Source organism: Accipiter gentilis, chromosome 8 (assembly GCF_929443795.1).
Source record: "Accipiter gentilis chromosome 8, bAccGen1.1, whole genome shotgun sequence".
Lineage (NCBI taxonomy): Eukaryota > Metazoa > Chordata > Aves > Accipitriformes > Accipitridae > Astur > Astur gentilis.
This window is the reverse complement of record NC_064887.1, coordinates 7,660,898-7,674,585: the sequence shown is the minus strand read 5'-3', so window position 1 is coordinate 7,674,585 and position 13,688 is coordinate 7,660,898. Positions and strand designations below refer to the sequence as shown.

Below are 13,688 nucleotides of genomic sequence, written 5' to 3'. Positions count from 1 at the left end.
CTTGAATACATACAACTCTATTTTCAGCACACGTCTCTACTACATGCTTAATTTCTAAGAAATTTCTTTCTTTTATTCTCAGTAGAAAAAAACCATAGTTCTGAAGTTCTTTGCTGAAATGATACTCAATTCCATTTGCACAGAATTTTTCAGTCTACAGGGAAAAAAAAACTTCGAATCTCTATTCTTCCTAGAGAAATGTGGTTTATTTTAAGACCTCTTTTGAAAGAGCCCCAAACAGAACAAGACAACTGGGAGACCCAGTCTCAGTCTCCCCATCATTTTCTGTGGAGGTTCACTGTTGATGGCAGAGAAGCCAGCAGCATTAAGTCATTTAAGTGGTCTGACTCTACATTCCTACAAGATCCTTTTTTAACTGTATCTTTGAGATTTTATCTTCTGTGTTAATCTGGAACCTATTCAACAGTTTAGTTAAAAGTTTCTCAAGAAATGGCAGGATGACAATAACACAGCACAATTGCTCAGGTCTTGTTTCATTTAGAAACCAGGCCAAAATCTACATATAAATACCTCCTGCAGGACTAGACAATCCACTAAAATGGCTTGGGCTACAGCTGAACTGGTGCCAAAAGCACTACACCAAGGGCTGCAATGAGCCTGTTTTTAAGGAACAGCTGACATTACCTTTAGATTGGACAACTAAAGTCATATAGTGAGCAGAGTAATGGCGCTGCCAGAAGTCCCTCAGTCTTGTGTAGGTATCGATATTATTCATTTTAGGCTCATGTTTGAGTGTATCCGCATTACCTGTAAACATTAAAAAGTGGTTAGTTATCTAGATGCTGGTTACGTCAACACCAGATATACAGAGAATTTCTTTTCCTCCCCTGGCACCGAGTCTACATGGTAAGCACGTTAAAAATATCCAATAGAAATTTGGAGTTAAAGGAATGATAACTGAAATTTAAGATCTTCCAGTTTCTAGTTCCTATTATAAGGATGGTTGATATTTCTATGACAAGGGAGGACAGAGTCCTCCAGCATTATGTGTTGCCAGCTATTCACTCACCAATGGAACTTGCAGAATGGGGTGGGGAAAAAGACAGGAAAATATGATGTTCAGTATATGCCACTACAGAACTTTATAAAAATTATCTACATTTCAAAGCTGGCTAACTCTATTACCCATCACACTGCAACTCACACACTCACTAGCACCACAAGGGTGAGGGAGCTAGGACTCTGTTGTCCAGGAAGGGAAGGACAAATTTCCCTTCTGCTCCACTCACGTGGCTGTGAAGGTCTACTTCTGCAAGTTCAACAGTGAATTACTTACTTTGAAAAGCCTCTTAGACACGAATCCAGAAATACTTTATTTTTCCGGGAAATTTTATTAGCCAAAAACAAGCTTAAGCAAGACAGAGATGACTCAGAGCACACCCTTTACGTTAACAGAAATTTACATGATTATATGCCTAGGGCAACCCAGCTTTAACATCAGCAAAAAGCAGTACCAGAATGAAAAGTATCTTAAGAAGCTAACAGCTGCTTTTATTCTCAAACATTTTACTGTAAAATGAGTAGTTGCTCTAATACTTCTGAGCAAGGCTAGTGTTTGTGGTGATAAGATAGCTCATGTTAATGCATCTTTTAAGTGATTAAAAGTTTAAGAATTATCGCCACTTTATAACATAAATTTGGAACTTACCCCAAAAAAATTTCTTCATGGGATGTCCAGGCCTGGCAAGACTCCCAAATAGCATCTCCTTTCTGTTTGCATCAGAGGGTCTTGCTAGCTGATACTCTGTTAATTTAAAGAATTTGCAGTGGCATGCATCAAAATTTCAGATCATGTTCCCACAAAATAAAACAAAGCAAGAACCCCAACCAAACTGAAAAGGAGACACACCACACAGATGCAGCGTGGAATGAAGTAGGATGAAATAGTGAAAAAGGATAAGAAACAGGACTTGCTAGCAGTAATGAATATAAGTCAAGAGAAGAGGAAAACATAGCTCATTGCTGAGAAGTAAAGAAAGGGATAAGGAGGGGAAGCATGTAAAGTCCCAAACTGTCCTGTCCGAATGCTCTCAATCTGTTAAATTTAATGGGAACACAAGACCATCAATATTCTACAAGGTCAGGCCCTGCAGAAAGGGCCAGAGAACAATTACAAACCTGCTTCTCCCATATATCACATAGAATAACTTCTAGCCTACTAACGAAATAAGAAACTGAAAGCTGAGCAAGATAGTTTCCAAAAATGCAGTTTTACAATCAGTTTATACTAATCTAAATATGGGATTCTGCCAAAATCAATAATTTACCCTCCTGAACTGTACTTTCCTGTTCCCGTTTGTTCTGTTAATAAGAAACATGCACAGCAGAGCTGTAAACTAATTCTTTTGGCTGGGTTATTCTGCAGCCAGTTCATCAAGCTGACATAATTTACAGGCAGTGCATTACTACAGTGTCAATACAAGGGAAGGAGTGGATCTGCATGGTGAAGACAGTGCAAGTGAAGGCGTAAATTGGCTTAAACTGTTGAAGAACCACACCTTAACTCAAAGACAGGTCCTTGTTTATATTGACACTTATCTAAATTCAAAGATCAAATTGCCCATTTTTCCTTGCCAGAAGACAGATGAAGACAACAAATTGGAATAAATATTTGAACCAGTTGGTATATCTGCAAATAACAGTTTTTTTCCTAAACAGTGAAGTTTTATAGGCAGTCTGGAGGTATTCATTACATATTAGAAAATCAAGTGAACACTCCACTCGCCTGGTTAAATTTCCTTCTGTGAAGTGACTTTGTAGTTTTTAAGGCGTTAGAATAAGGAGACAAGTACAATCACCTCAACTTATTGTACTGACTCCACATAGGAGTGGTGAGAGCACTGGGGCTATGCTGGAGTTATAGACATGCTGTCCACTGAAAAGCATCCACATGCTCATGTAACTGCCCTACCAGTTACTGACAAACCACTTAAAATTATTAATTTCTAATTCAAGAAATGAGACGGTAAACTCTCACAGTGATGGCACTACATTCAGTCGTCTTCCTCCTCTAACAGCCACTGATACCCATCAAACTTAAATTGAAGAGTTTAATCTCTGTCAAGTTAGGTGAACTTGACTGAAGTGCTCAAAAGGGTAGTCCAAAATGGAAACCAATTAACAGTGTTACAAAATAGGTTTTGTTTCTTTAGGAAGATGGGCTAAACACACAGGAAAAGATACTCTTACTTACCACTGTCTACAGCCTCCACTTCTCGGTCTATTGCATCCCTGATCATTAGCGGGTGAATAAAGAATTGTGCCCACCTACGAAACAGAAAAATTCATATACTTTTCTTCAGTGCCTATTAAGCTAGGGAAAAAAACCCAGCAATTAAACCCAACATCTACTATTTTAGTTTATAAAGTTGCTTGTCTTACTACGAATTATGTAATTCTTGACTATACTGTCTTATGGAAAGAAAAAAGCCAGTTTTGTGATACCATCAAAAACCAAAGGGCAGCGCTTCCCTGCTCCATAGAGTGGGAATGAATCAGTTGGATACAGTAGGATATGGCACTAATGGGTGCAGGATTATCTGCCTCTACATCCGAAGAATGATCATGCCAGATCAGACAAGTGATCCATCTAGTCTGGTACCTGGCTCTAACAACAACCAGTATCAGATGCTTCAGAGGAAATCCTCGGTTGTTCATTAGGAACAATGAGAACATAGGGAAAGTTTCTTCCTAGGTCCAGGCAACAAATTGTTGATTTATGTCCTGAAACATAAGTTTTTATATCCATTACAATTTTACTATCTACTATAAAAGTCAGTGTTGTCATCCAGATACATCTCTTCTCCTGTACCCATAAAGAGCAGAGCCATGGAAAAGGACAGATCTGCAATGAATGGAGACTCTGCAGAAGGCTGCCAGAGAATCTAATATTTCTATTTTATTTGTTGAGTTTTTTTAATGATGCACTGAACTGGCTGAAGCAAAGGTTAGCAGTAATACATTGCTGATGTAGTTCTACGGCTACAGGACCCATTAAGCTAGAGACTACTTGTCCTGGTTTCAGCTGGGATAGAGTTAACTTTCTTCCTAGTAGCTGGTATAGTGTTACATTTTGCATTGAGTATGAGAATAATGTTGATAACACAGTGATGTCTTCAGTTGTTGCTAAGTAGTGTTTAGACTAAATCAAGGATTTTTCAGCTTCTCATGCCCAGCCAGCAAGAAGGCTGGAGGGGCACAAGAAGTTGGGAGGACACACAGCCAGGACAGCTGAGCCAAACTGGCCAAAGGGATATTCCATACCATGGGATATCATGCCCAGTATATAAACTGGGGGGAGTAGGGCTGGGAGGGATCGCTGCTCAGGAACTAACTGGGCGTCCGTTGGCAGGTGGTGAACAATTACATTGTGCATCACTTGTTTTGTACATTCCAACTCTTTTATTATTGTCATTTTATTATTACCATTATGAATTTCTTCCTTTCTGTTCTATTAAACTGTTCTTATCTCAACCCACAAGTTTTACTTTTTTCCCCAATTTGCTCCCCCATTCCACTGGGTGGTGGGGAGTGAGTGAGCAGCTGCATGGTGCCTAGTTGCTGGCTGGGGTTAAACCACGACTCTACTGAAAGGTGATGTCTTTCAATTTCTTTAGATCCACAAGTGCTTGAATGAGCAGAAATCATCAGCAGCACCCATCTACCTTCTTTGTATGTGATGCTGTTCTAGAGAACTCCTAATTTCTGTGTTTCCCCTCCACTAAGTGAGCTGTGACAGACTGCAATCATTTTTTGATTCTTTCACACTTCCAAACATCTAAAAAAGCTGGACCAATCTGCAACTGAAAGCTGAATTTAGCCCAGTAAAGTAAAATTTAGGCAATACTTGGTAAAATGTGCAAATGCTTGTTCTCGGCATCATCACAGGAGTGTATTTTGATCAAAGTAAGTTTGCAGTCCAGTCTACTCTCCTCCTGAGATATGTTACAGCATCAAGAATACACAGCTGCCATGCCCCCATGAATGAGTAATTTCCTCCACCCATGCCAACAGGTGGAGCTCTGTTGTCCCAACATATCCCACAGCACAAAACAGCAAGTGAAATACTTTCTGGCAAAAGATAGAGACTTCTCTGAATAACCTGGCTTGGGTTACATGTATCCTTTTGAGGCACACATTGTACCATAACTTTTAAGGCTGCCCTCCTACCCACCATGATGGATTAGATTTGGAGACTAAAGAAAATTTAGAAAAAACACTATCAGGACAGATATTTCAAAGGATGACTCACTGAGACTCTCAGAACACTTCCCCTCTCAACAGTTGTCACATTGCGTAAGATCTCTCCTGTCATCGAAGCCACTAGTTTAAGTGTGCTAAAACAATCAAAAAGCTACGTGCACTGAGACTTACACATGGATCCTATGTAATCACCCAGTGGCTACACTGGCACTATCTCAAGAAAACTGCAACAGAGCCACAGGTAAATAATATTTCTTTATGTTCAATATCTACTGTTGTAGTGCAGGTACCGATGGAAGTTCAGCAACAGCCTTAATCATCTCAAAATGAAGAACTGAACAGCTACACCCAAACTCCTGAGGCACATACAAACATTCATTAACACCTAATCACCATTTATATGAAGTTACCTATCAAGTGCTTCTTTGAAGTACTTCCTCTGCACATCGAACTGGAAGACTGTCCGCTCACAGTCAGTTGAAGCATTGTCACTGCCCCCATGTTTCTTCAGAAACGCGTCAAACCCATTCTCATCTGGGTACTTCAAACTGCCCATAAAAACCACTGGAACAAAAATCAGCAAAATTACCAAGATGACATTAATTTGTTATTCCTAATTGCAGCTATAGCAACCCCTCTTCAGCACAGTGTAACCTACAACTGACCCACAGCTCACATGCAGAGGTTAACTACTAAATAGCAACAGACTGTGTAATTTGCCCAATAACTAGTGTAATCTGCCTTTAGCAGAAGGCCCAAATAGACTGAAAATAACAGTGCCTTTCTAGGCATGCTTGGCCTCATTCGGTCAAGAGTAGTATTTTGAGATACATCTGGTCAGAAACTTCATGTGGTTTCTGTGTCTGTATTACTAATTCATCATCCTTTACTAGAAAGATAAAGATCTGTAGCTCCATCCTAGTTTATAAAGCCATAGGTAACATGCTTCCCCCCACATCCAACAGATAACAAAGAATGTTAATATATGTTAATGCATAGCCTGCCAAAGGGTATAAGACACATTCTCCCATATTAAGGGTTCCTTACTAAGTCAGTATTTGTATAAAAGCACATATTTATTGAACTAATGAAAATAAATTCTGGGATAGCTGAAATAAGAAATTATACTAAAATACTACAGAAATTCAGAACTACATAGCACTCATTTTGCACTGAAGCTGGATAAGATGAAATAGGAGCAGATACATACTGTGTTCCAGGAAGTGTGCTAATCCAGGCAGATCTTCGGGATCAGAGAAGCTGCCAACAGCAACGCAGAGGGCTGCTGCAGACTAGAGAAAATACAACAATCTCAGTAAAAGCTGCTTCAAGAAACACTTCAGGAAAATTACAGAAGTATAAGATAAATCAATTGGGACAGGCACAATAAAAAGGTCTAGTCTGAACGCCTAACCACAAGGTTTCAGACCACAAGAAAGCTCACTATATATTTTTTCACCCTACAGCTTTAAGTACATACCTGCTTTTCTGTACAGCCTCTCTTTCTTGTCTCTTCCTTTTCAGCTAGCTCTTCTAATTCACTGTCATCAGGATCATTGAAATCCTCATTATCTCCATCATTGTCCTCACTCTCATCCCCCTCATCACAGTCCTCATCATCAAAACCTTCTCTACCATCTTCGATCTCAGCTCCAGAGTCATCATCTTCATCACTTTCCTCTTCAGATTCATCGTCATCGTTGTCTTCTTCCTCTTCCTCCTCCTCCTCTGAAGATAAAGCAGCTGGGGCACCATCCAAGTAATTCAAATCCGAAATCAAAAGTGCACATAAGCCATTTTGCAGTCTGATATACCTGAAAGAATAATTATTTGCAATGAATAGGCTCATTTCCCAAATCTGAATTTTCAGAATAGTGAAAATTTCTCTATTTCCTATAATAGTTCCGTGCTCTTCAACTGAGATTTCCTAATGAAAATCTAGTGGTAGCTAAGAAGGTGAGCAGTTTTATGGTGGGAAAGTAAAAACACTCTTCTGCTATTCAACAGCTGTAAGAATAAGAAAGCAGCAATTTAAGGTAGTAGCAGAAGCTCTTCTCCGCATGAGGTCAGGGACACCAACTTGTGCTTTTATTTCTCTCTTTGTGAAATGTTTAAGCTACTAGCACCAACTTAGAGAAAACTTCATGTACTCAGAATCAGCAAACCCAAACTTCAATAGTGTGTTCACTTTTCAGGCTCTTGTAAACGTATAATACATGGCAGAACTAAGATCTTAGTCTTTGCCTCTAAAGAGGCCCCAGAGACTCCATTTTATTTGATTTTATCAATGCTTTCTATTAAACGGGGTCCACAGACGTAGCAGGCATGCGTTAGGAGAGATGTCCTCTGCAGGCTTAATAAACTAAGTCACAGTAGGTTGGCTGGGTTACTATCAAGAAGCAATATACACAAGAGTTCTGTGTGGGTGTGCATACATACGTAGAATTTTTAATATATGTATGTGCGTATATATACATAAAACCCCACGAGCTCTCTGTCCAGCACTGTTCTTAACTTTGCTGACAGAGGACTGCAAGCACCGATGCTCTGCACTACAAGATCTCTCAGCAGTATTTGTTTCCCATCAGATCTGGAATACACAGTCACAATTTGTCAAATTAGCCAAAGTACCCCTCCTTGGAGCTTGCACTGGCTAGTATGCCAGCCGTAGAAAGGAAGAAATGCTGGATCTGGAAAATATTCAATCCAACCTGAGAACTAGTGCGATAGACAGGTGGTATCTGATCCAGAAAAAAAAAAAAAAGAAAAAACCAAACACTAGTATATAACAAACCCATGGTCACATCCCACGCTCCCAGAAAAATCTGAGTTACGGAGCACAGAATCATAGAATACTTTGGGTGGGAAGGGACCTTTAAAGGTCATCTAGTCCACCCCCCAAGTTTATACCAGATCAGAACTTTGCATTGTGGCCACCGTTGTAATTAGGTAGCAGAAATTTCAAAGCAGATTTCCAGCTCAAGCTACATGGTAAATACCCAAAAGGAACATGAAAGGCAGGTTGTGTGTTTTCCAACCCCATGATTCCCAAAGTTTCTCACATGTTTCTTTCACGGTCATCATTATGCAATTTCAATGTTTCCCAGCAATAAAAGCATGTGTTATTATCAATATTCCAATTAAAATACAAACTCAGTGTAAGTTTTGCTTTTTACTAGAGCTGCAGGCCACCTGCTATGGCTCTGCAAACCACAGACCACCTTGGAAACAAGTTAGAGTACTTCTCTCCCAACTGAATTTTATGGGCACATATTTGGAGGAAAGGGATAAAAGGGGTATTGTGACAGGAGTTAACCAGTTCTGAGAAAAAGAAAAAAGCCACACTTCTTATACTGCCAAGTGTATGAAAAAAGCTTAAGAACAAATGTTTAATACTTGTGTTAAGTTTATGAATTATGACCACTCATCCAACAGGAATTGATAGCACTTATGCCGGGCCAGGGTTTCATAATCATTAACACACCTGTTTTGCTTGCAGCAGGACTGCTGAGCAGTACAGATTTGTTCCAAGCAAAAGCACGAGTGCATTTTTACTCAAACTACAGCACATAGTGTATAACTTGTAGAGATGCTATGAGTAACCGCAGGAGGTACAGATAGTACTAGATCCATGCTAACGTCTGGCTACAAAGTTCATCATCCACACATGCTGAAATCCTGTCTGTTAACTGTTTGCATCATATACATATGTTGCATTATGCAGCTGCAGCAATTCTGAGTGCACAACAGGGGTCCTAAAAAACAGATATACTGTACACACGGGTGCTTCAGCCGCTGGGGAGCTCAGAGCACGAGCCCCAGACTGACAAGTCGACATTGCTACAGCATGTCTTCCAGCACAACCATCATCATCTTCAACTCTGCATACAACTGTCTTCAGGTTTTCATGGCCCATAAAGAAAACTGGCTTCCCAGTGATCAATAAATAGTCACAGAAAGCAGAGAAGAGAATAGTGCTATTCTTCCAGAAAAAAATATTTGCCATAAGCCTGTTTAGCCAGGTGTATCCAGTAGCTCTTGTTGATCATCTCCACACACCTCCATTAAACTAATGGAGCAGATGATACTAATTTTACATTACTCATCCTCAGGCTTATGGGTGTTACATACCAGGACAGAAAGGACCCAGCAGCAAGGCGACAATTGAACTAAGCCACTGTTGAAGGCTATCAGATTTCACTTCAGGAGAATCTAGAGCAGTTTAGTTTATACTGAGCAGAGGCACCAACTGACATAGGTGTTCTTTACTTTTTCCATGTTTCAGACCAATGGAAAAGGACAAGTGTAATCAATACACAACTATCAATTGGTATGCAAAATACAGTATAAAAACTGCAATCACTTAATGTAGCAACAGAAGCAAGCATCGTCCAATTGCTTTTTTGAAGAACTGTACAGGCATTGATACAAATAAGGCTTAAATATAAAAGAAAATTCAAATTCTTAAAGATACTATTTAAACATCCTGGACAAATTTAAACAGTATTGCTCTCACACCAAGTTTTTTCTTACATCAATGATAGTTGTTTAGCAGTTAAGTAAATATTAAAATACATATCAATGCATGGCAAACACTTAAAGAAATGTTTTTGTTTCCCAAATTACCAAATAACAAGCAATACAAGCCCAAGAAATTCCATATATGGATGAGTTTAAATAAAACATACAGTTTAGTAAAGATAGCTACCAACTCATAGTTCTAACGAACAAAACCAACTTTGATTACAACAATAATTTTTGTTGCAACAAACTCATTTTTGAAAATACATTCTGCAATCTGTCAGAACTCTTTTGTTTTTATCATCACTGTATTTGAGAAGATAAAATATAACATTTTCCACTAAGTTAAGACTGATGTCACCATATGGATATATTTTAAGCCCCCTGTGACTGGTCTGCAGCGTACATCATCACTGATGCATGAACAGAGGAGAAAGCATATATGCATCATCAAATCACCTGCCATTACATTTCCTTAGGAGGTTTGATATATAGTTAGCAGACGTAGGCATGCTTTACTTTCAGCCACACTGAAGTTCTCCTTCCTAAGGGCAACATTCGTGTCCTTCTGTGCAAGCCTCACTTCCCACAAATGGAAATCAGTCTGAAAAGATGTGACACACTGCTTCCAACTGAAAAAAAAAATCTGTTGAGCACAGACAGTAGGATTTCTGGAAGATGTTGGCGTTAGTTTATTCTATGCTATAAACAAACACGCTCTCCAATTCTCCACATGCAGAGGAGGTTCCTGAGCCTCTAAATAGATAGCCAGTGACAGTTTTCAATGGACTTCCCAAGCTTCATCGCTATGCTGCTTCAGGTAGTAAAGGCAGAATTTTCCTAAGCTGACACTCTCTGTAGCCATGAACTCTGCAGGAAGACAAGCCTCCTGCAAAGTATCATGAGTAAGAATGCCAGCAGGAGAGGCAGGCAGAAATCCAGAGGAAGCAGCGAGGAAGTAGGGCAAGAAGGGAGGGAGCAAGTTTCTCCCTAAGCCAATGGGCACAGTCCTCTTCACGCAGCCAGCAGGGAATTTCACTGTCAACCAATGTCACTGCAAATCCAAAATTCAGTTCCAGGCTCAGGCAGATTCTCCACTGGCTGCACAGATTAGACATCACGAAAAGTAAAGATACCAAAAAAAAAGCATCTCTAACAAGGGCTGAATAATCTTCTGCCCAACAGAAAGAAGTTACAATAAGTGTTCCTTCAAGAATGACTGCCTCACAGCATCCAAAGTGCTCAACCTCTGCTGACTGTTCTCAGCCAAGTCTCTCACTGTGAGAAGGCCACAGATGCTGTGGGCTGTGCTCAGGGAAGTTGATCTGTTTCTGCACTTTCAGGGGTATTACTCCAAAACATACAAATGAAAACAGGCAAAATATCAACACAGAAGTCATTTTTATCTCAACTCAATGACACGCTTCTGTTGAAACCTGGAAGCTCATCTAAAACGGAAAGAGTAAGAGGCTTTTTAAAGTTGGTATCTGCTCTGTAATACCCCAACTGCATTCCACAGTTCAGCTTAACGCTTTCGGAACGGAGCTGCCTGGACAAGGGCTGCAAATTCAAGCCCTGGAAGCTGCTAACAATTCTATATGACTGTGCCTCAAAAAGGTAGCGCCACAGCGGAGTCTTTGAGCAAGTACTGATAATTTTTTTTTTTTTTTCCCCTGTTGCAAGCCCCAAGCCTATTACCGTATACAAACCAGGCAGCCCACCTTCAGAACAAATCCACCCGTGAACCCCCAGCCTCCATTTATTACGGAGCGGCCCCGAACTCTCCCGCTCCCCGACCTTGAGCACCTGAGCTGACACCCGGTGTGCTCGGGACAGGGTGCAGCCCGGCACCCACCGACCCCCCGCCGGCCGGGGGCTGGTTTTCCGCGGGCAGGCGAGGAGGGGAGGCCCCAGCCCACCCCAGAGGCCAGCCGGGGGCTGCCTCAACACCACCACCCCCCCCCCCCAGCCCCCCAACCACCCCAAACCTTCCCGGGCCAACGGCCTCCGGGGGGTGCGGGGGGAGAGGCTCGACGCCGCCGGCCCTCACCGGTACTGCTTGGGGTCGCTGGGGGACTTGACGATGTCGGAGTCGCCGAGGTTGGCGCCGGGACCGATATCCCCGCGGTCTTCCTCTTCCCCGTGAGGCGAGCGGCCTCTGGCGTCGCGGCTGCCTTCCCCGGCCTGCTGCCCCACCGTCAGCTCCGGGCAGCTGTAGCTAGACGCCGCCTTGTTCCTGCCGGGCATGGCGGCGGTCGCACCGCACCACAGCGGCTGGGCAACGGCACGCACCGGCCGGCCGTGCCCCGCCAGGCCGCGGGCCCCCGCCGCCGCCGCCCGCACCGCTCGGCTCCTCCGTGCGAAGGCGGCCGCGAGAATGCGCATGCGCCGCCGCCGGCCGCCCCCCGCCCCGCCGCGACGCGACGCGGCCGGCTTCCGCCGCACGAGGAAGTAGCGGTGGCGGTTGCGACGGCTCCGGACCGCAACCAGTCAGCGCCCGCCGCGGTGCCAGCTGGAGAGAACGGACCAATCCCAGGCCCTCACTGGGTCGGGGGAAGGCTCTGATTGGCGGAGAGAACGCTGGTGGTGTGGGAGGGGTGGGGGAAACCATAGACGGGGAGAGAGGCGAAGGGAAACGGAGCCCCTTTCAGAAATCGGACCGAGAGGACAGAGAACTCCGAGAGCGGAGGGAGAGGCAGAGGAACAGAGCCGGATCGCGTTAGCTCCTCTCTGTGCCGTCGCGTTCCGGCACTTATGCCTTCCCGTCGTGTTACCTGCCCCCCCCGCTCTCGCGTTGGAATCGTCCAACCGCCCGTTGTTGGCGGCCAGCCTTCTCCTCTCATGTCCTCCAACTATTGGTCCAAGTAGCTGTCGCTCACTCCTGACAGGACCAATCAGCTCGCGCAAGCCGCCCTAGGCAGGGTATCACGCGCAGCCGCCTCAGCGCAGAGAGGCGGGAAAAAGCGCCGGGGAAGCGGTGGGGTTCGGGGTTCGTCGGCACGGCCGGCTCCCCGGCGGGCACCCCCGGCAGCCGGGAGTAGCTCAGGGACCGGCGGTTGGGTCGAGCTGAACGTGCTGAACGCGACCCCGAAACTTGGCACGAAGAAACGGGGTCGTAGTCATCGATCTCCCTCAGCAGTCATTGGAAAAGCCAAACTCTAACCACGTTGGACCAATTTAAAGAACTGTGATTGTTCTTAGGGTTCAAAACGCCAGACCGCACTCTTGATGTGATAGCAAAACTAGCTTTCAGCTGGTATTTTTCAACACTTAAGTGAGCTAGGCTTAAGTTCACAGTTTTATTTCAGCCAGCAGTACCACTAGTGTTAAGAGAGATCCAGTATGTGCTGACTGTTGACTCCTGGTTTGTTTTTTAATTTTTTTTCTTACCCTAATGGTATCCTCAATAACGTAAAGTGTGTACCCATGACTGTTTAACAAGAAGAGACTGTGTATTCTTGATATGGCCTAGTTCAGTAGGTCTCAGCATTTTCCAGTTTGTGAACATACTTTTTCCCTGCTGTGAAACTGCAGTGCTGATGCAGCAATTTCAAGTCTTGACAACAGAAACGCTGCTTTTCCTCTTAAGTCTCTTTGAAGTTGGCGTTTCCAAACAGCATACATTGCCAAGATCCCTTTTCTTGTAATGCTCTGAGAGTTGTTAGAAGCTTGCCATTCCACTTACTGCATCCCTTTTGCACTGTTCCACACTTGTTCAGTTTTCTGCTATTCCTGTAAGACCAGCGTTGTTAGTTACTTTGTACATCTGTGTAAGTCTATGTTGACTGCAAAAGAGATGATGAAAGCGAAGTTAGGGGGTCAGAGGCTAATACAAATGAGGGGGGCTGTCTGTGGTACAGGGACGATATTTTAGACTGGATGTTGTGGTGGTGCGTTTCTTTCCCCATATCTGGGATGATTTACGAACTTGGGAAGGCTCGCTA

At 43.1% G+C, this 13,688-nt stretch overlaps 1 protein-coding gene across 1 annotated transcript in view; it reads right to left on the bottom strand.

The window, feature by feature from the left end:
* NRDC (nardilysin convertase) overlaps positions 1-12,135 on the bottom strand; it is a 31,595-nt gene extending 19,460 nt beyond the window's left edge. The window contains exons 1-7 of the mRNA XM_049807180.1: positions 11,795-12,135; positions 6,704-7,037; positions 6,434-6,515; positions 5,634-5,787; positions 3,215-3,288; positions 1,670-1,765; positions 646-768 (exon numbers count right to left, since the gene is read on the bottom strand). Of these exons, the coding sequence (XP_049663137.1) occupies positions 646-768; positions 1,670-1,765; positions 3,215-3,288; positions 5,634-5,787; positions 6,434-6,515; positions 6,704-7,037; positions 11,795-12,129 (1,198 nt within the window). The 5' untranslated portion in view covers positions 12,130-12,135. The remainder of the gene's footprint in view (positions 1-645; positions 769-1,669; positions 1,766-3,214; positions 3,289-5,633; positions 5,788-6,433; positions 6,516-6,703; positions 7,038-11,794) is intronic.
* Between the last annotated feature and the right edge of the window lie 1,553 nt (positions 12,136-13,688).